Source organism: Bombus pascuorum, chromosome 15 (genome assembly GCF_905332965.1).
Source record: "Bombus pascuorum chromosome 15, iyBomPasc1.1, whole genome shotgun sequence".
NCBI lineage: Eukaryota > Metazoa > Arthropoda > Insecta > Hymenoptera > Apidae > Bombus > Bombus pascuorum.
The window spans coordinates 6502621-6522734 of NC_083502.1; the positions used below are offsets into that span (position 1 = coordinate 6502621).

The 20114-nt window shown below is 34.9% G+C and overlaps 1 protein-coding gene across 14 annotated transcripts in view; it reads left to right on the top strand.

Moving 5' to 3' along the window:
* Positions 1–20114, top strand: part of LOC132914583 (cAMP-specific 3',5'-cyclic phosphodiesterase-like) — a 395884-nt gene that overhangs the window by 328204 nt on the left and 47566 nt on the right. For 13 of the 14 annotated variants that reach the window (XM_060973800.1, XM_060973801.1, XM_060973796.1 and 10 more), the window contains 3 exons: positions 14437–14538; positions 16474–16535; positions 18551–18663. In XM_060973800.1, the coding sequence (XP_060829783.1) occupies positions 14437–14538; positions 16474–16535; positions 18551–18663 (277 nt within the window). Of the gene's footprint in view, positions 1–6236; positions 7050–14436; positions 14539–16473; positions 16536–18550; positions 18664–20114 lie in introns of those variants that run through there. The other variant, XM_060973802.1, reaches the window with a different exon arrangement.

A 20114-nucleotide genomic window follows, 5' to 3' on the forward strand; every position in this document is an offset into this window, starting at 1 on the left:
ACACTTTGTATATGCTTGATTTTTCGTGGTATTTCAATTTTCTTTCGCGAACATAACAAATATTCAAATAATATTCGAAGTGTCATTTGTGGATAATGAGAATTCTATGTTGGATAAATTTTCGAAGCTCTGGCTGGTCACGAAATACTAATAGATCACGCTCATTATGTAATTCTAGTTGGCGGCGATATAACTTCACCAAGCACCTGACCCACTGTTGCTTCCTACTACATACTTGTTGGCAATTCTTGAGTAAATATCCGAGAAAATATTGCTTCCGTTTCTCGAATTAGAATTTTACCTAATTTCTGAATTTCATTAGCTCTTCCCTAATTTAGAAAGAACAACATTTTGTTTACTATATTTCCTACATATTTCGTTGTGACCATAATTCTGATAATCAAATAATCATTTATACGTCAAATTTGCTTTCCTATACTTACTATCCATTTTTCCAACCATACCAATAACTATACTTGAGCGAATATTTTTAATAATCCCAAGAATAAAATTAATTTTATCGGTCATCGTAACGTCAGTGAAAATATCTTGCAAAATTCAAGAACACGTCGTCAATGCATATCAATCGACACAAAATTACACGGTAAATTTCTTTTCGTTGAACCTATTTTACACTAGCTAAAAAAAAAGACGATCGGAGAGCCATTTAATTCGTTTAAATTCGTTCAATTGGTTTCGTTGATTCAAAAGAAGAAAGAAAGAAAAATGGATTCAGAAGTACCATTATGAGTGTCGTGTACCTTTGAATAATCGGAAATAGGTTTAAGCGCGTTTGTAGACCGATATCGAAGGATCGTGAAAAATTGAGAAGATTCCTCTTGAATTACGTCAATGCTGAGAAAGGTCAGCCTTCTCTTGTTCTCTCCTGGTTTCCCTTGGATGCAGAAAGAAACGCGTTACGAGATGATTTTGTAATCGAACGAACCGTAGCGGAAGCCTCGATTCCTTTTTATTGACGATCCAGCAACCGGCTCCTCGAGGACATTCGATTGCGTTATGAATTCCTTACGTAAAGAATTTCGTGGACAATCCTTGAAGCGTATTAAGACGCTTTTTTATTTCATTCGGAAAGTTATCAGTCCTGTCTTACTTGTTACTTAATTTTCTAATAACTAGATTTATTTACTTCGAGTTTCTGGAGATGATATTCAGTGATGGAAATACGATGATATTTAATAATCAATTATCGATACTCAGAGAATTCTTTTTCCACGAGAAAATAGAGGAAGGAAGACAAAGGAGAGAGAATTTTTAGAAAAAATTGATAACGTACGGACAGATATAACGAAAGGATCGCGAGTTATCTTTGTGGAGGAAATCGACAGATTTATTGGACGAAAGGTAAATGTATTTTTGCTGAGCGAGCAATTTGGGGTATTTTGATGGATAGCTTTAAAAACCCGAAGAAAGATAGAAGACGATTTTGGGGGAAATTGATAACTTCGAAGGGACAAATATAAATAAATATTTATGAGAAAATAACTGATAGAAATTAATGGTTCGATGAAAATAGATTTGTTTCTGGTAATTGGAAGAGATTGGAACTGTTTGATAAATAATTGAGAAGATGAAGAAATAAACAACAGACTAAAGACGATAGAAAAATACGAAAACGATGTTGTTTTAGTTTTCATTATTTCGTTTGAAAAAACTTGTAATCTTCAGACCGTGAAACCAGAATTGTTTAAAAAACCATGTTTCTTATGTATTTCTACAAACATATCTGTTTTCCGAGTAAGATTGACGGATATTAATTGAACTTCGTGCTGTTGAAACCGATTGAAAAGGCTATTGAAAATTTCCTACTCTTTGATCGTAAACATCACCTTCGATGGAAGTAAAACATTTTCACTTTAATTTACTCGCTTTATCCCGACCTCTTTATAAAAATTCAACGAATTGCTCTTTTCCATTTTTACGTTCTCTCATAAATAAAAGTGAAACGTTTCCACTTTAATTTATTCGCTCTATCTCCACCTCTCCGATTCCCTGAAAATTACCGGGTGTGTAATAATTCGATTAATTACTCTGTTTGATTTTTATGTTCTTTCATAAATTTCAAAAGGCTCGCGGGTGTTCAATCTGTCTATTGAAAGGGCCACGCGTTTTATCCGTTAGCTGTTCACACCGCGCGAAATTTCCATGAAAATAGACGCGTACTGCGCGTATAACACATACACACGAATTCACGGACCGCTGAATTAACAGTATCCAACAGAGCTTCGATCATTGAAATCGCTGTATCCTGCAGTTCCATATAGACCATACTATTGAAAAGTTTATCCACAGATTTTTCATAGAAATATTTATGGAGTTTCCTTTTGTTAACGCGTACTGTTTATAACGATAACTTTTTTATTGTAACAAAATTTCCATTTATTCAAAATCGTCTTTTTTTTTTATTTTTCTTCGTTGAAAGAAAAATGATAAAAATTGCGTCTGAATCTTCTTAAGGACGTGCGGATCGAATGTAAATTAACACACGAATTCACAGATCACTGAATTAACAGTATCCAACAGAGCTTCGATCGTTGAAATCGCTGTATCGTGCAGTTCCATATAGACCATACTATTGAAAAGTTTATCCACAGATTTTTCATAGAAATATTTATGGAGTTTGCTTTTATTAACGCGTACTGTTTATAACGATAACTTTTTTATTGTAACAAAATTTCCATTTGTTCAGAATGTTTTTTTTTTTTTTTTTCGTTGAAAGAAAAATGATAAAAATTGCGTCCTGAATCTTCTTAAGGACGTAGGAATCGAATGTAAATTAAATTTGCTTACGATAAATAAATATACAATAAGTCGAAGAATGAAAATGTTGTTATTCGATGTAAAAAATTCGTTGATCCATCGATCGATGATTCCATGTTTACGCGAGTTCGTTGCTTACGCTGGTTTCTATTCTCGATTTATTTTTTTCGAAATTCCTCTCGAAACTTCTTCGAAAACAAATGCACTGGGTAGCATCGTCGAATACCGGTTTTCCTTGGCCATCGGAAGTTAATTTTATCGCATGTGAAACCAGTTGCTGGAATGCGTTGTATATTGTTGTCTGTTTACGTGTACATTTCCGACAGTTTGATAAAAAAGTATCGACCAGCTCGAGACCATCGGCTGTTTAACTTTAGCAGGCTATTGTACATGAAATTATGCCTCCATGCATTATCGAAGAAGCACGAGATTAATGTTCCTTTCGCAAGCTACTCGCTCGTTATTGTTATACGAATACATCGTGTCGTATTTTAAATTCGTTTGGCGAAATTGTATTATATATTACGACCACCCGTTATATCTTGCAATTTCTTTCCAACGAGAGAAAGTTTTTAATCGAATACAATTTTCGGGAATACGAAACTTTATTCGAAAATAATATAAATCTTAGGGAATCTGCTATTTTACAACCAACTTACGATAACTTCATTTATGAGAAACTTCAATGTACAGAAACGCTGGTAATTTGCATAATGTTTCAATTTTCCACTCGTCACCCCATTTTACCCGGAAGAACTTTACGCCGCCCGAGTTACATAGTGAAAACAGCACGTAAATGCGAATTTGCGTAAACATCGGCAGTTTAATAAGGACTGTTCTAAGTATAGTGAGTTGGAAGTATACTCTTGCACGTTGCAACACACTTTAAATGCGTAAACATGCATAGTCGAACCAGTGATACTTTCTTCCACGTAACAAATACAATATTTCGCATCGTAATGCAATCAAACATAATCAAAGTTTGGTCAAACTATCTGTTCGACTATTTCTTCGAGGCTCCGTTTCGAATTCGAAATAAGGCGGAACAAAGAAAGTTTGTCTCGTATAATACGAACGCTGCGCGCCATGTTTCTCGGTTTCTCCGGTTTCAGCGAAGCTCGCAGCTCCCGCTGAGAATACGATACTCTTCTGCGTCGTTGTTGCACGTCACAAAACTACGGAAGCTTTGACATTCGTTCTAGAATATCAGAGTGGCATTTATTACACGGCGAAGTGGAATCTTCTCTTCGAACGTTTCTTCGTTTAAATCGTAAACGTAACTTCGATTTTCTGGCTATTCAACGGTATTTAAATTTATTATCAATTCCGCGGATATGTTGCAAGGAAGAAAAAACAAATTCCGCCTGATTTAAAAGGGTTTACGTCTCGTTCAAACTTTCATCGTACTTTTAATTTCGTATTTCAATTTCATTTACCGCTTCGTCTTAACTTTTTATTTTCCAAATCCTTCGCAGGAAAGTTTTAAATCACGGTTGGTGCACCATAATAATTTCTTTGAAACCTTCTGCCGGATTTCTTTTAGGAAGAGTTTCTCATCGTTAAAATTGACGACTTACAAGGCACTTTGTTTAACTCAAAAGCTGAAAATTCTTCATTTATCGCAGACATTATGCGAACGTATTTCGTTTTCAAAATTGCTACTTGCATGGCGAAGGACTTTCGTTAAATTTAGGAATCGAAAGCTGGCGAATGACAACGTTTCGATTTAGTATCGCAGCATCGTTTGGCAGATAACGAGACGCTGTGCCAACAAAGCTTTGGATTAATTAGTTTCGTTTAGTCAAGCTGTCCCAGTTAGCCCAAGAGGCCGCTGCATCCGGCAAAATTGCCTCGTTGTTCAGTAATGAATAAATATTTCATGAACAATCACTGAAAGATCTGATAGATATAAATACAGAAGAAAATTAATTTTCGTTGCGTCAAATTGACGGTGTTATCGTCGTAACATTGAACGTATTGAATGAATTGTTCGAAACTTCAACTAAAAAATAATAATTCTTAAAGGTTCAGCAAAAAATCTCAATTTTCTTTGTATATTTTTAAAACTCTCCGCAAACGTTCCAATATAAGGTTATCATAAGAGATAAGGATTCCTAAGGTTTTTAAGAATTTTCTGAACATTCCAAAGTTCGTTTAGCTGTTCACAAGTATCGTAATATTTACGAATGGATATCAAGTATATAGTAGCAATATACAAGTAAAAGGAGAAGGCAAGAAGGGAGCTAACTGGTTCGTTAGAATCGCGATTTGATAGGGGAAAAAGGAGTCTAGAAGGAAACTATCTCTCTCATAAATCACAAATCGCGGGTACAATGAATAAACAACAAGGAAGAAAGAGATACGTTGCTTTGTGTAAGATAGTTTGAGAAAGGCAACCGGCTGGTTGAAAAGGCGACTTGATAGCGGCAAAGGGGACCAAATTGCCTCGTTTCCATAGAAGTAGAGCGGGCGGATGATTTTCAAATGACGGCAATTTCATTGACAATCTGAAATTCAGACGACACGCAATTTGTAGAAGCACCGCGGCGCCCGCTCGTCTTTTCAACAAACTGGCTTTTGAAATTCAATCGTTCTAATGAAGTCTCCGCGTGAGTAAACAAAAATTCAAGCTGCTCCTCGTTCGCAACCTCCAGCCTGAATAACAAGAAGATTGAAGCTGATTTCGTTTCAGCGTTTGTTTCACCTTTCTTTTCTCTCCCTTCAACCGTTCCGTATTTGACTTTCATTCGATGTATCGTTAAATAGAACGATGCTCTGTCTGGTCCGCAATTGTTGCCAAGTTTCGATTAGTAGAAGTTGCTGTTTAGGAAACGAAATTTAGAAACCTTTCTTCATCGTCGTGCCGATGATGGGCAAGTTTTAGTCCTGATCGAGCAAACTTTGGTTTCCAGTCGATTAAAGTAGTTTAGAGGTCACATAGTTCTTGGTAATTGCAGAAAATGTAGGTGTTTCCATGGTTTGTCTGATGACTATTTTATGAGTTCTGTAGATACAGCGTGGAATGTCCTCGTTAAAAGAATCGGTTGGGCAATTCTCAATAAATAAGTTTTAAACGGTAGGATCTTCGGAAGAGAACGCTAAAAATTGCTTTAGTTTTCTTTAAAAGAGCGAGGAATATGCTTCTGCTAAAAAGTTAGAATGCCAGGATTGCCATAAGAGTTCATATTTCACTCGTATTTAGTTTCAACAAGAATTCCATAGTTAGAAGATTGCTTCAGTTTTCTTTAAAAAAGAAACACGCCTCTGCTGAAAAGTTAGAGTGCTAAAAGTTACCGTAACAGCTCGTTTCGTACGAATAAACAATCTTAGCTAGGAAGTAGAACTGAAACTTCAATTTCGGTGTTAGTTCTCTGGCCGGTAGTTATATAGCATTTAAAATAACATTGGGCTGCGAAAATAAAAAATGCATGCTGCAACGTTATTAAATATTTCATACCTTTCCATCGTACCAGGTGTTTCAACATCTTGAGAATTACTACGATTCGGACAATTCAGTGATAGTCTCTGTGAAAAGCGTGTCTGTGAAAGTGTATAGTCAATGACGTGCCAAGTGAATTTAAAAGAACATCTACGAAATAAAAGTTCGATCAACAAGTGCATCATCATCACACAGGCCTCGCTATAGCGTTCTTCGCAGACTTTGCAAGACAAATCTCCAATTGAATAACTAAAAAAGAGAATCGAGAATAGGAACAGGTTAAAACAAATGTATATAACACTCTAAACCTTAACCTAATTTCACGTGCCAAAACCGACTGTGTCTCTTAACTCAGCCACAGTAATCAGACTGTGTGACTCCTAACGATCCCATAATCGTTTCAAGTCACTGTACCTCAAGAACGAGAGCTCCCACAGTTAAAGACACTTACGAGGAACCAAGATTTACATCCACGAGGACGTAAATAGCCTAATTACACCACTTCAATCATCTATAACCACTGTACGACTCTTTACCACCTGCGATGATCCAAAACGGAAGAGACCACGAGTTGACATGTGGTTGAAGGCGCACAGCAAGAGGATCTAACGATGTCTGGGTCTAGTGGAGGCTTAATGGACTCCCCGACGTCCACTGGTGGCCTAAAAAGATGCGGCGGTGGAATGAGTTCCCCGTCCCTGGCCGGTGGAGGGGTTATAACGATGTCTGCAGGGCTCCCTCGCACTCGATCTGCTTGCGCTCTCCGGATGCGACCGTCCAGGAAGGCTGTGTTCTGGGAACAATGCCTCGAGTCATCGCCCAAGAGAGACTTGTAAGTGGACGATGATTATCACAGCTGCTAACCTGTCGAATCGAGATCGATGTTCGGATTAGAAGCTTCTAGAGACACTCTAGAGACTTTCTGGAATCTGCGTAAGTAGCTGTTGATGAGCAGACTGTGGATTCTAGGGACTTTATGGGGACTTTCTAGAAACTGCGTAAGTCACTGCTGATGAGTAGATTTTTGGTGCTAGGGACTTTCAGAAGACTCCCTAGAATCGATGTAAATCATCGCTGATGATTACCGATTTTTACACGTTTATGGAAAATTCGAAGTATACAAAATATTAAAAATATACTGCTTAACAGTATGGATATAATTAGCTAAAATTGCGTATCGAGGATTTTGATGCTATTCATACTATTGAATAGTGCAAGCACGAGGAAGTTGGGGAAATTATAGAGTATGGCTTGGAAATTTTTGCCACTAATATACTGTTGGGAGATTAGACGAGCTTAGCCTTTGAGCTTATGTACGTTAGGAAACTGAGTTTAGAAACTGTAATGGCAGAGCTAGTATTATTAATTTTCTTGCAGTACACGAGGCATTTAAGCTTTGGAAGGATTTAGTCGATGATGGGCGAAAGAGGATGGGATAAATTATAAATTTGTTGATTATCGAGATTTATTATTTAGCTAGTAGAGTTTAGAGTTTCTCTGAAAGATTCAGTCGTAGAACATTCGGTCTATAGATTATTATAAATAAGCTGAAGCTCTTAGTAGGAAGTTTTCTTTCTAGAAATTTGATCTAGGGACTTTGCAAAGTGTAGTAAATTCTAGGAAACTGACCCAAACGATGTTGTCTATGAATTAATATTACTAATCGAATACTTGACACGAAACGCAATTCAAAATAATCCCTAAATAGGCAAATTTATAGAAATGCTTAAAAAACTCGCGAAATTGATTGACTTACGATCGATAAAAGCCTGATTGTGTGCTAATGATTCCATGAATCGAGATTAGGAAGCTCAATCAGAGATTCTAATTGTCTTTTACTCGTTTTTAACTACTCATAGTAAAATGAATGTCTCGATGTGAATAAAACGATTGAAACAGTCGCAAAATGAGACGCGATTCAAGAAGATTTTTCAAAGAACACTTAGGTAAAGATTCCGAGTTATCTATGAGGATTTACTATATTTTCTCGGATCCATTCGTTGATCCAGATTAAGGCACATAGATCGATCAATATCGGAAACGTTTATTTATCGATCATCGAAAGTTAACGTAACGAAAGCGCGATCGATTTTTCGCAATTAATTGCTGTATAATTCGCATTAACTCGCGGATAACGAGGCACTGATGAACGATCGTTGGAAGACGATTAAACTTGATCCAATTTTGATCAACGACTCTTGAAGGCTGATTGGATTATAATTGACGCTAATTTTTCATCCAAAATGTTACAAACGATATTCACACGATTTACTCGATTAGATAAATCGATAATCCCACCGTGATAAAGATACTCAATTTCTCGCGATCGTAATCGCTGTTATCTTAACAGATGTTTTGGAAAACACGCGTTAAATGTAATTTTATGTTATAAAACGACACGTTTACATTATGTAAGAAATATCGATTGCCATCAATGTTACTTAGGTAGCGCTTTATCGACTTTTTTAATGCACAAATTGAATTTCCAACAAAATTAAATTTATCGAAATAATATTCTAATAAATTTTTATGAAAATCATCTTATCGATTAACATATTATTTTTAAACCTTCGAGTTACATTTTTTCATACTTTTTAAATAACAACATAGCTTTTGAACAAAAAACACACCCAGGATCGGGTCCAAAATATTCGACGTTACGCAAAAACGGATTGAAATAATTGGCTAATGTTCAAAGAATCGATTCACGAATGCTTACTAGTCGCTCGCTTATCGGACTGATGTATCTGCATAATGAATCAGGCGAATGACTGTCACGTATGATACATAAATCTGCGCGTTGGAAGTAAGCCAGAACCTCATTCAGATTTGCATGATCTTGCCTTTCTAAATCCGTTTCGTTTCCGTTCGTTTGCAAAATAAATAAATTCAAAATACGAAAACAGCTTCGTAAATATTTGTACACTGCCTAAATTATCAATTTTCTACGATATTCTTAGCGCAATAAAATTGATAAATTGCTGCAATGTCAAATTTTAATCAATTTCGAATGCAAAGTGGCGATCGATGATTTAAACAATTTTATTCGAATACAGTTTAATCTTTGGGATGGTCTTCCTCTTCATTTGTTCTGAATGAAATGGAAATTGCGTCTGATTCGTTAATCACGCTTCCATTAAAACCAGCTTCACCGTGCAATCGAATTATCGTCTTCGATTAATCAAACGCTATCATTCGAAAATGAGATTTTCACCTGCGCAGAATTAAAAACGGGTTCGATTCTTTTATCGCTGCAACTCTAATTTGAAAGATGAGGACAGTGCGTAATTGAGGTGAAATAATCTCATTTTTCACTCTCTTTATCAGTCGAATATAAGATAACAAGTTTTTGAATTACCTTAATTTTTAAAAATATATTTAAAACATTTTTAGAAATTCTATATAATACTTTTCACCGATTCTATTTTTATTCACAGGATCATTAAAATATATTTATACAGTTATTCTAAAATAATTTATATAATTTGCCAGGCATTAATTTATTTTATTTCGAAATGAAATTTCGATTTAATTTAAATTAATTACAAAGGCGAAGAGAGTTGTTCGAAGCTTACGTAACGGAACAACGTGACTCGTCCATCAATCATATCCCAGATTTCCTAGATTCGAATCAGAAAGTAATTCTTCCTCGCCGATCTGATGACACAACATCGACAAATGATACGTTACTCAGAAAGGAAGAATAATATTGCAATGCAAAGATAGCGATTATTCTTTTCAGAAAAATAATAATAAAAATATTCACGTATGACGAATACTCTACGGTAATATAATATATATAGAGTATTTTCGAAAAAATTGCAATTACAGTCTGAAGTATTTTTATGTAACGTGTATTTAAGAAAAATGTATTTTCAATTTCCTTCTCCTGGTTTTAATTCTTATTTCGAAATTCTTAGAACAAGAGTTTTCTACGTGGAAAATAAACTGCTGTAAACAGTTTTAATTAGAGATTCACGAGGAAAATGAAGATAGAAAAGACGCTGCAAGCGTCTAAGTGTGGTTCGCTATGAAACATGCCTTTTTATAGGGTGACCCAGTTGAGATTCTTTAAAAAAAAAACGAATTTTTTTTGCCCTTTTTTCGGCACTTTGCTGCTTCCTGCTCTCTCTTGTTTCTCATCGCCCACATGTTTTGCTTTTGACCTCTTCTTCTCTTCTTCTATTTCTTTTTTCGAAAATGTTCCCGCCCTCGAAATTTCACTCTTTTCTAAATTTCCCTCGTTTACGGGACAAGTAAAATAAAAATATAAGATGGATGAAAAATGGTTTTGGACGTGAACAAAGGAGAAATATTTTTTGAAAAGAAAATATCAGAAGAGCTCGATAATACGGGTAAATATAATTTATCAATTTTTAATACCTAAGAAACAGGTATTTTTAATTATTTATGATAATACTTTAAGACTTTGATACACGGTATATATGGATTTTATTTTTAAATATATTCATGTACAGCAAAACAGTATCTTCCACTGTAAAAATGTTCATTCTAGAATATACAACAACCTTGCAACCTAAGAGTAACATTTTAACAAGAAGAAACCCAAAAGCAACAAATTCAAAAAGTTATAGAACTTGGGGAATATGTAGAGAACATATAGATACGTATTACGCACTCTGTTCTGCTGGCCAAATTCACTCTAAGTAGGTGAAATTGACCCCTGAAGATCCGGCTGTAACATTGATAAATTTTCTACCAAACGAGAGTAATAATTAAAAGAAGTAACTTTAGCCTGAGAACTTTTTCCCCGGTCCCTTACGGGTAGCCAGTTACGACATGAAATGGGAAAATAGCTGGATCTTCAGGGATCTGTTTCATCCCCTTGGAGGAAATTTGGTCGGCAAAAGAAAATTGCGTAATACATGCCTATATATTCCCTACAAATCCCTAAAGTTTCATAATGTTCGGGGACCTTGCCTCGTAATTAAAAAACAAACTTGCAGAGAGAAACTAGTGAGAATGCAGGGCAAGCTAGATAGAATATTCACAGCGATCTAATCCAACCTAACCTCTGTCCAGCATTTACAAACATCAAAAATCGTTGCTGTGGAAAAGGCACGACCGGTATTTACCATGCTGAGCAGTCGTGGCACGCGTTGACCCAGAAACCATCCCCTGGTCTCATCAATTTCGCGAGCCTGGCACCGATTCAGCCGCTCGAATCGAATAAATACGGATAAGCCTGGGGATTCTTGCCACGAATCGAGGCGTTTCTGGTCTCCTTTTAATGGCCAGCTTCGAAAAACCCAAACAGCAGGCCGTTTACGTGACGCGACTCCCTTTGTTCGAGGGTGGATTCAGCGAGGCTCCAGCCAAAGTCTTATGGATCTCCCGGAGTCTTTAGCGGAGGGGTGTTTAGTGGCAACCTAGTTTCTTCTGGATCGCGCAGATTGACTTGATTGATGTTCGCGTTGGAATATCTTGTGGTTCGGCTACTTTGACGAAGGGCGCTTTAACATGGAAAAGTTTGTAATCCTGATGAGATCGAGCTTATGTTCTGGGATCAGATGGCGATTGCTGTGGTTATTGGACTGGGGCTCTACGCTGGTCCAACGGGAATCTTTGAATAACGTGGTCAGTTAATTCCACGTTGTCGGCTATTGTACGTTATCGAATTTACACTGAATTTTCTTACGTGTGTGAATAGATTTGGATAATACGATTTTTTTTTTTTTTTAGTTTATTTTGGTTTTTACAATTTGTCCTGAAGGACATTTGATAAAGTGTTTTATCTCATTGGTAATAAAAAAATAAATATAGCATGTGGGTGGCTACCCCCACAGAGTGCCAACTTCGTGTTTGCTAAGTTATATCTTTTATGATGGATAATACGATGAAGATAAAAAGATGTTTGACAATTATTATACTAGTTTCTGAAAAAAAGTTCATCTATGAATATTTTTTATTGCTCTATGAATATTTTTAACGATGCTGTAAATCAATTTGAATTTTGGTTATTGCGTTGGGGATGCCACGTTGGTCTGAAGAAAATCTTTCAAGCACGTGATCGATTAGTTCAGTTATGTGTCTATCCTCGTGATGATTGTTTGTTACACTATATTTATTGAATACTTTAAATGCTCTTACGCGTGCTAATAGAGCATAAAATGATAAAGATAAAAGCGCTCGAAAAATAAAATAGTAACATTTAAACAAAATTTTATTAAATATTTTAATCGATTTTTACATATCGATTTACAGTTTTGTTAGATTTCTTTGAATCTTCTACCTAACACGTTCCAAGCTTTTTTCATGAAGATTATTACCTGTATAATTAATAATTAGTTACTTCCTTGTAACCGAGTTCGATTTTATAATGGTTTATTTGATTGAAAAACATTCAATTGATCAATCTTTCGTGGACTCGATGGGTGGTAGTAATTAAAACTCGAGTCAATGCTGGAAAACAATGCAATCCAAATGAAATAAACGTTTCTCCTAAGTAAATTTAATTATACTGCCGGGTTCAATTTCATTTTTACCATACGTTCATCCAGAACAGCTAAAAACCATACCATTGAACGAGCTGTGTAAAAATTGTTACATCAACCCCTACGATTTTTCATTGAAAATTTTACATTTATCAATGTAGAAGTAAACAAAATACCATCCTATATCTGATAACAATGCAATCGTTAACACAGCACGTTACATCTGAAAATTTCGAGCTATTTTATACGTTTCATGTATCGTACAGTATTCTTTCGTATTGCGTGTATTCCAAAACTGTTTGCACATAAAATTTTCCATAAATTCATAAACATCCGTTAAACTCAGCTTAATCATTTGCTAATAATCCAACATTTAAATAGTAACTATTAATCGGTGACACGATTATAAACTAATAATCCAATACTTAAACAGTAATTATTAAAATCAGTAACATAATCATAAATTAATAATCGAATATTCCAATAATAATTGCCAATCATTAATTACGTTAAATATCATAATTTGTTCGATACGCAACCTCCCTCCTCGTATCGTATATTTAAAAAATAAAAGGAAGCGATTGTTAACGTATCCTGTTTACAAGATTCCTGGATTGTAATCCAGCTTAGGCTCGATCAATTAATCCGTGAATATCGATGACGCTTTTAGCATTGGTGCTATGAAGCTTAAACGATCCAGCGATGATTTGACCTGTGCCCTTCGAAGGGGGGTCATTTTCGCTGGGAAAAGCATGAAGTAATTGACGCGCGTGTGCGTGTTCGCGCGTAGGAAGGCGCGTGATTTAATTAATGAAAGTTCCGCGAGAGACCTGCCGCTTTGGAAATCGAGAACGCGGCGATGAACGATGGCGATGGTGTTTCGACGGAGGCTGAAAATAGATTTCACCGTCGTTAACGTGTGTATAATTAATTAGTCGCTACTCTTTTCTAACTTTCATACTGCAACAAAGTGTGATATAAACAAACCAGTAAATAAAAAATCAATGAAATCGTTCGTCCACAGCAAAATCACCAAGCTTCGTTCGGATTGAAGATTGAGAAAGTGTAATTTATTGGTTACGAATTAACAAATTACAAGAGACGATAGTATTCATTTTACGCGATCTGGTTTCGTCATTTTTTCAATTTCAGAAATTAAATTATGTTCTTATTCTTTTTATTCCAATTGTACTTAACACTGTACCGATTCTTAGTTTGATATAAAATGTACAACGATCGCATTCATGGGGAATAACACACTAAATGATATTTTCGTTGGATTTGTTAAAATTCGTTGGTCGAAAGTCAATATTTTCGCCCAACTTTTTAAAATTCGTGAAAACAAAAAAATATAGAGTCGAAAGAGGAAGAATCATGGACAAGTGGTTCCTTTTCGGTGAAAATTCCTATCAAGAATTATTTTTCAAATTAGATGTTCATGTTAAAAAGTACGATGATACAGAATATCGGTGTAATATAATTACGTTATGCTAATAGAATAACGTAATTGATTTTATACGAATATCGTCAAGTATTTAAACAGCGAATTAAATTGCAAACGATGCGATACGATTGGTGTACAGTTTGAAACCAGAAATACGCCACGCATGCATGAGTTTAGAGTGCAGCTTTTGGAAACAAGAAGCAATGCCGTTGAGTTCATTGCAAGCTGAACGTTAGCCATTAACCCTCCTTTCACTGTATATTATGCTTCGGATATCGACGAAGTATAAAAAATTAATTTTTGTCTGTTTGATCTTACAGCCATGGCGAGGAATATATCGTCACACCTTTCGCGCAGATTCTCGCCTCCCTGCGATCCGTCAGGTACAACCTCCTGTTGCTCACAGATGCATTCACGAACCGGTAAGTATTTTCTTTCATGAACAAAAAGTACCACGTTTCTTTCTTTTATTTATTTATTTAACGATAATGATTGCGAATACAGCGGTATGAAAAAGTTTTTGGAACTTCTTTTCGTGTTGCGATAAGTAAAGAAGTATATATAGTACATAATATACAAAGATTGCAGTTGCCCTTTTTCGCGAGCATAACGTTAATATTCGTATTTTTCCCCATTTTTCATTATTTTAAACGTACTTTGCGTTTTCTCGTATTTTGTATTTTACAATTTATATTTTATATCTTCTCTGATAACAATAGAAATGATTTACTTTATACTTCCACTGTATAATAGAAAATTAGCCTGCATGGAAAATAGAATTTTTTGAATTGACCAGCAATATGACGTCAAGTCATTTCCGAAAATTTGTTCGCGCCTTGTTAACGAACAATTATGCTTTGCTTGGTATTCCTCTGGAAGTTGAAAAATACCGTACTTTTCGTGATAATGTTCAATCGTTAACAGAATTCTCTACAATTATTCGGTGGCACATGCAGATTTTTCTGCAGTTACTATTCTTTTTCTGATAAATTTTCACTATGCTTGTGGAGGAAATAGAAATAAATAATTTTCAGTCATTTTTCATTTACAGTTTCTTATTTACGAGAAATGTCCATTTATCGTAACAAAGAGGAAGGTTGCGAAAACTTTTTCACGTCACCGTAACTCCAAATAACGTAAATAACATAAAACACCAACTAAGAAAAAAGTTTTCGTTTCCTTGGCTAAACCTTTCCCTTGGTAAACCTTTAATCTTCAATGTTTTCTGGATTCACTTTGATTTCCGCTTTTCTCCTCGGCTCATGTTCTTTTTCTTTGTCTTTACTTTTCTTCCCGATTTCGAGCATCCATCTTATCCCCTCGCCTTCTCACCCCATAATCGCCTCTTCCTTTATAGCTCTTTATTCCTGCCATATGTGCTGCCACGATTCTTCTTTACCTTCGCGTGATCTACATATAAATGGAAAAATTATTGAGACGATAAAGATATTCGATAGAATAGAATATCTTCCGTGATGTTCGTTTCAGCAATCGAAATTTATCGAGAAATGGAAAAATGCGAACTGAAAAGTATAATAAGCTAATACGATAAGAATTGTAATAGGAAATTCATAAAGACACGTGGCGGGTAATATGTACACGCGCACGTATATCAATTGTCAGTATTAAATGTTAAAATTGCATGACCTGGATTTAAAGCGAGAATATATCAATGAAATCGTTAAAATTATAAAACAATCAGAATATCTGGATAGCAAAATTTCAGGCAACACGTGCACAGTATTGTGCAGAGGTCTTATTGTTGCATCACCCACGTTTGTTTGCCTCGTAACCGTCATGGAATAATTAAGTGTTCCTGAAACATCTAAAAAATGAGATGGCGAATTTTAGCTTGGAATTTTGGGTATTTCAATTTTATTTCAATTGGACGTCGAATTTGGAATTTTTCATTTCACGGAATCATACAAGGATCGTGATAATTACACAGAATTACGATTAACGTAATTTGGTAGAACGAATTTTAGAATTAATGTAGACTTGTCAATATTGATTTTATCATTTATTCAAATTATAATCAACGGAATTGTATATAGAATTATACAAATTTTAATAGACGATATATAATTTATGGAAGAGAACATTATGTTCGACATTTGATCAAAATACAAAATATCATACTTTTGGTTCATGAAATATTAGCGAATTCAATTTTCATATGTTTGTCGATCAATTTTGATTAATTCTACGTACATTACGCAAAGAACGTATTGATTGAAATTTATCAAATTTTATATTTCGATAATATAATATACGGTTTATAATTTTGACGTTACATTTTCATCTTCTATGTTAATGAAACTCGTTGTTAAACATATTTTCTGGCACTTTGTCCACAGAATACGAAGGAACAGCGAACAGGCGGGCAGCTCATCGCAGCAACAAAGTCAAACGCTAGGAGGTAAGAATCACTTCGATATTCACCACAAATCTTTCATCGACGTTAATAATTTTGTTTATGCTGTTCTAAAAGCATTCAGCCGTAAGAGAATCGAAACGTTTAGGAAACACTTTTTAGGAAAAAGACACGCACGAAAGACACACGTGGAAGAAAAGAAACTTCGTTAAATATATCATCGATGCTGGGTAAAATATAGATGAAGAATATTTCGACTATTTTTATTTCGATAAAATCTGAAATTTAATTCAATTGAATTTTAAATTTTGTAATCGTTTTTTAAAAAATAGTTATTAAATAATCATTGAAATATTTCAACTCTGCGTTATAAATGGTATTTATAATATATTATAAATATTTCTTGACAATGGAAATAGTCTAAAAAGAAAGTTAATATCACAATGCACGAATCCGTGGTATTTGTAAACTAAATCATCAAAGTGCATCGTTCAAAAGTTTTCATCGCCTAGAATTTATTCAGTCTGGTATCGTAACTTTTTCTAAGAACGAAACCCTATGGTTAACAACATAGAACGTTTAAGAATCAATTGTAACTGGCTCGCCTGTACGAAGACCCAATTCCGCGTCATCTTTCATATTTCTAAAATTCATTGAAATCGAGCTCGTTAAAATCCAAGTTTAATTATCCTTCCTGCCAGTGGAAATGGCTTTCGAGATAGAAAAGCGGAATATTTCTCGTCCGAAGAGTAAAATATTCACGTGACAACGCGACTATTCGATGAAATGACGTTTGTCTGCCTTAGAAAATGAGATTTCTCGAAATTGCTATTGAAGTCCGGCCCTCGCTCTGTCCTTTACGTTTCAGCTGCATTCGTCGTCTGACGTCAATTCACTTTTCCCTTTTGTTCTTTCGATTGATCTCTTCTACGCTTCGTTTATGCAACCTTTCATCTTTAGCGAGCTTCGCACGTTTATTTCATCATCCACGTACAACGTTTTCCACCCACATTGGATACTTCATAATTCCCGCACTAGTGTTTCGTGTCTTTTTGTTTCCACGATGCTCGTTTCATCTACTTCGCTTCGTTTCTGTCACCAGGCTTGTGAAAAAGAAACAGGAATCTCATTGTCGTGCGATCCTTGGAACAAGAATTTTTCTGAGAAATTAGATTCGGCGATGAGAATGCTTTTGAGGGTGTTCTATTTATTTCTGTTTATCGGGAAACTGAGGGAAACGAAGATTTTCTATTCTATTCAGATTTTATTAAGATTTAGTGAAATTCTTCCTGTGGCAATATGAAAGTATTTTTGTACAGAATATCCTTATATGGAATGTTGTACGCAATATTCTTAAATTAACCGTATTTTTTGTAAAATATTTTGATTTGCAATATTTTCATATAAAATTCCTTTCGAGTGGAATATTTTCTATAGAATGTTTCCACGTAGAATATTTCTGTATAAAATATTCTCTTGATATATTTGTGTTGAGAATATCTTTCAAGTGGTGTATTCTTGCATGAAATATTTTCTTAACAGTATACTTTTGCATAGAGCATCTTTAAACAGAATATCGTTTCATAATTCCACACAATGGAATATCTTTATATGAATTCGTGTTTATGAAACATTTTTCCATACTTTTTCACACGAAACTTTCGGAGAAACATTTTGAGAGAAATTCAAAATTAAACGAGAAACACCTTCCAATTAAATTAAGCGAAAAATTCCAAAGCAAAGAGAACCAAATGAAAGAAACATCGATAAAAAAATGAACTTCTATCAAAAGAATGAAATGAAAAAATGTATCATTTCCTTGTAAAACAGCTACTATCCCTAACATGTTAAATTTGCTCCTCAAATCCAATCAACCAGACTCTCGTGCACTCTTGTTCAGCTGTATCCGAGGAAAAGTCTGTCGAGGCTTAAAGAGCCTCGTTTTCTCGCCTCTTTGCAAGACGACGATTAACTTCACAGAAATCTTATCGTGTCGCAGGAAGCTCTCGGTCACTTCCTCCGTTCCTCTGTGGCACTAAAGTCTCTTTTCCTGGTTTCAGACGAGGAATACGCAAAAACAGCCGCAGATACGATGTACGAGCTAGACTGGTGCCTGAAACAGCTGGAAACTATTCGGACGCATCAGTCCGTATCAGACATGGCCTCAACGAAGGTAAGACCCACTCACTTCCTTTCTTTCTCGCGTGGACACGCTCGATTTACGGTGAATCGTCGCCGGATCGAGTTCAGTGCACTCTAAGGAGGCTGTCACACTTTTGGTACAACTGTGACCAAGTGATTTGGCACTGCGATCGCCATTATTCGGATGGTTTCAGGCGTGTAGTGTGTTAGACACGTTGACCTTGTTGCAGCATTCGAATTTTTATTTTATCCGAATCACGCTCTTGTTTTAACAAATGAGATGAACATTTTTCATAAATATGTAGCAAAATATTCGGACGAAAAATTATACATATTATATAAAAAATTATACATGTTATTATACATATTATATATAAAAATTATACATATTATTATAATTATACACTCGTAAGATTACTTCGTTTTTTCTCTGAAAATTTAGGAAATGATAAGACTGATGAATTGATCATTAAGTATCTTGAGTAATTTTAGAGTGGGTCGAAGGTGATCAAATGAAAAAATGTTCAATTTATAAACGTTAATTACGTTTGATAAAAATAATTGAATTACGTGGTTTCTGATTGCCAGGAATTTTATGACTAGAAATGTTCGTACAAGTTAACTAAATTGAATTTGATGGACGTTATCTTTTGTTCAGTTATCTATAAATTAGGATTACTCTGCAAGATTCTGTGGAACTTTGCGAGATAGTTGATTTTCAGTTGGCTCTTCTCAAATACCTGAAACATTAATCAATGAAAGTTCTCAGAATTTGTAGAACTAGCAGACTAGTTTCAATTATCATTACTCTGAAGTTGATGACATGTTTACAATTTACAATCAGATAAGGTTTCTCAGATCGTAATCAAAGGTGTTGATCGATTCCTTCTGAGTAACCGAAGATATTAACTAAGAAATTAAGCCAAGGTTCTTTTCCATTTTAATTTTATAAATAATGTTATTAGTAATTTAATTTTTTATTAATTTTATAAATTTAGCTACGTAAGGAAAGCTCTCATTTAAAATACAAAAGACGTTTCAAGAATATTTCGGTACTATCTTTGACAAACTACACAGACAAATACAATGTCTGATAAATCTTCTGCCACGATCTTTCGAATCATCGTTCTTCTAATCAATTTTTCATCCTGGTTACGGGAATTTTCAATTTCCTGTCCTCCATAAAAAGCAAAATATCCACCAGCCAACCAGATGACTCTTACTTCCTATTTCTTTTTTTCTATGTGCTTCAGCACTTGAATCTTAGTTTCTCTGAAGCAGATGTTTCCACTTTGAATAAATCCAAAAATGAACTCTGCTGTTTCGATTTCGAAATCGAGTAACATTAGTTTTAATTGAAAAATCTACACGTCCGTCGTGCTAATGGAAGATTATGAGACGACAAACGCTTCAATTTTTACGGAATTTTAAATAAAAGTCACAGCGAGAGAAAGTCACAGGATGAAACGTGATATGAAAATC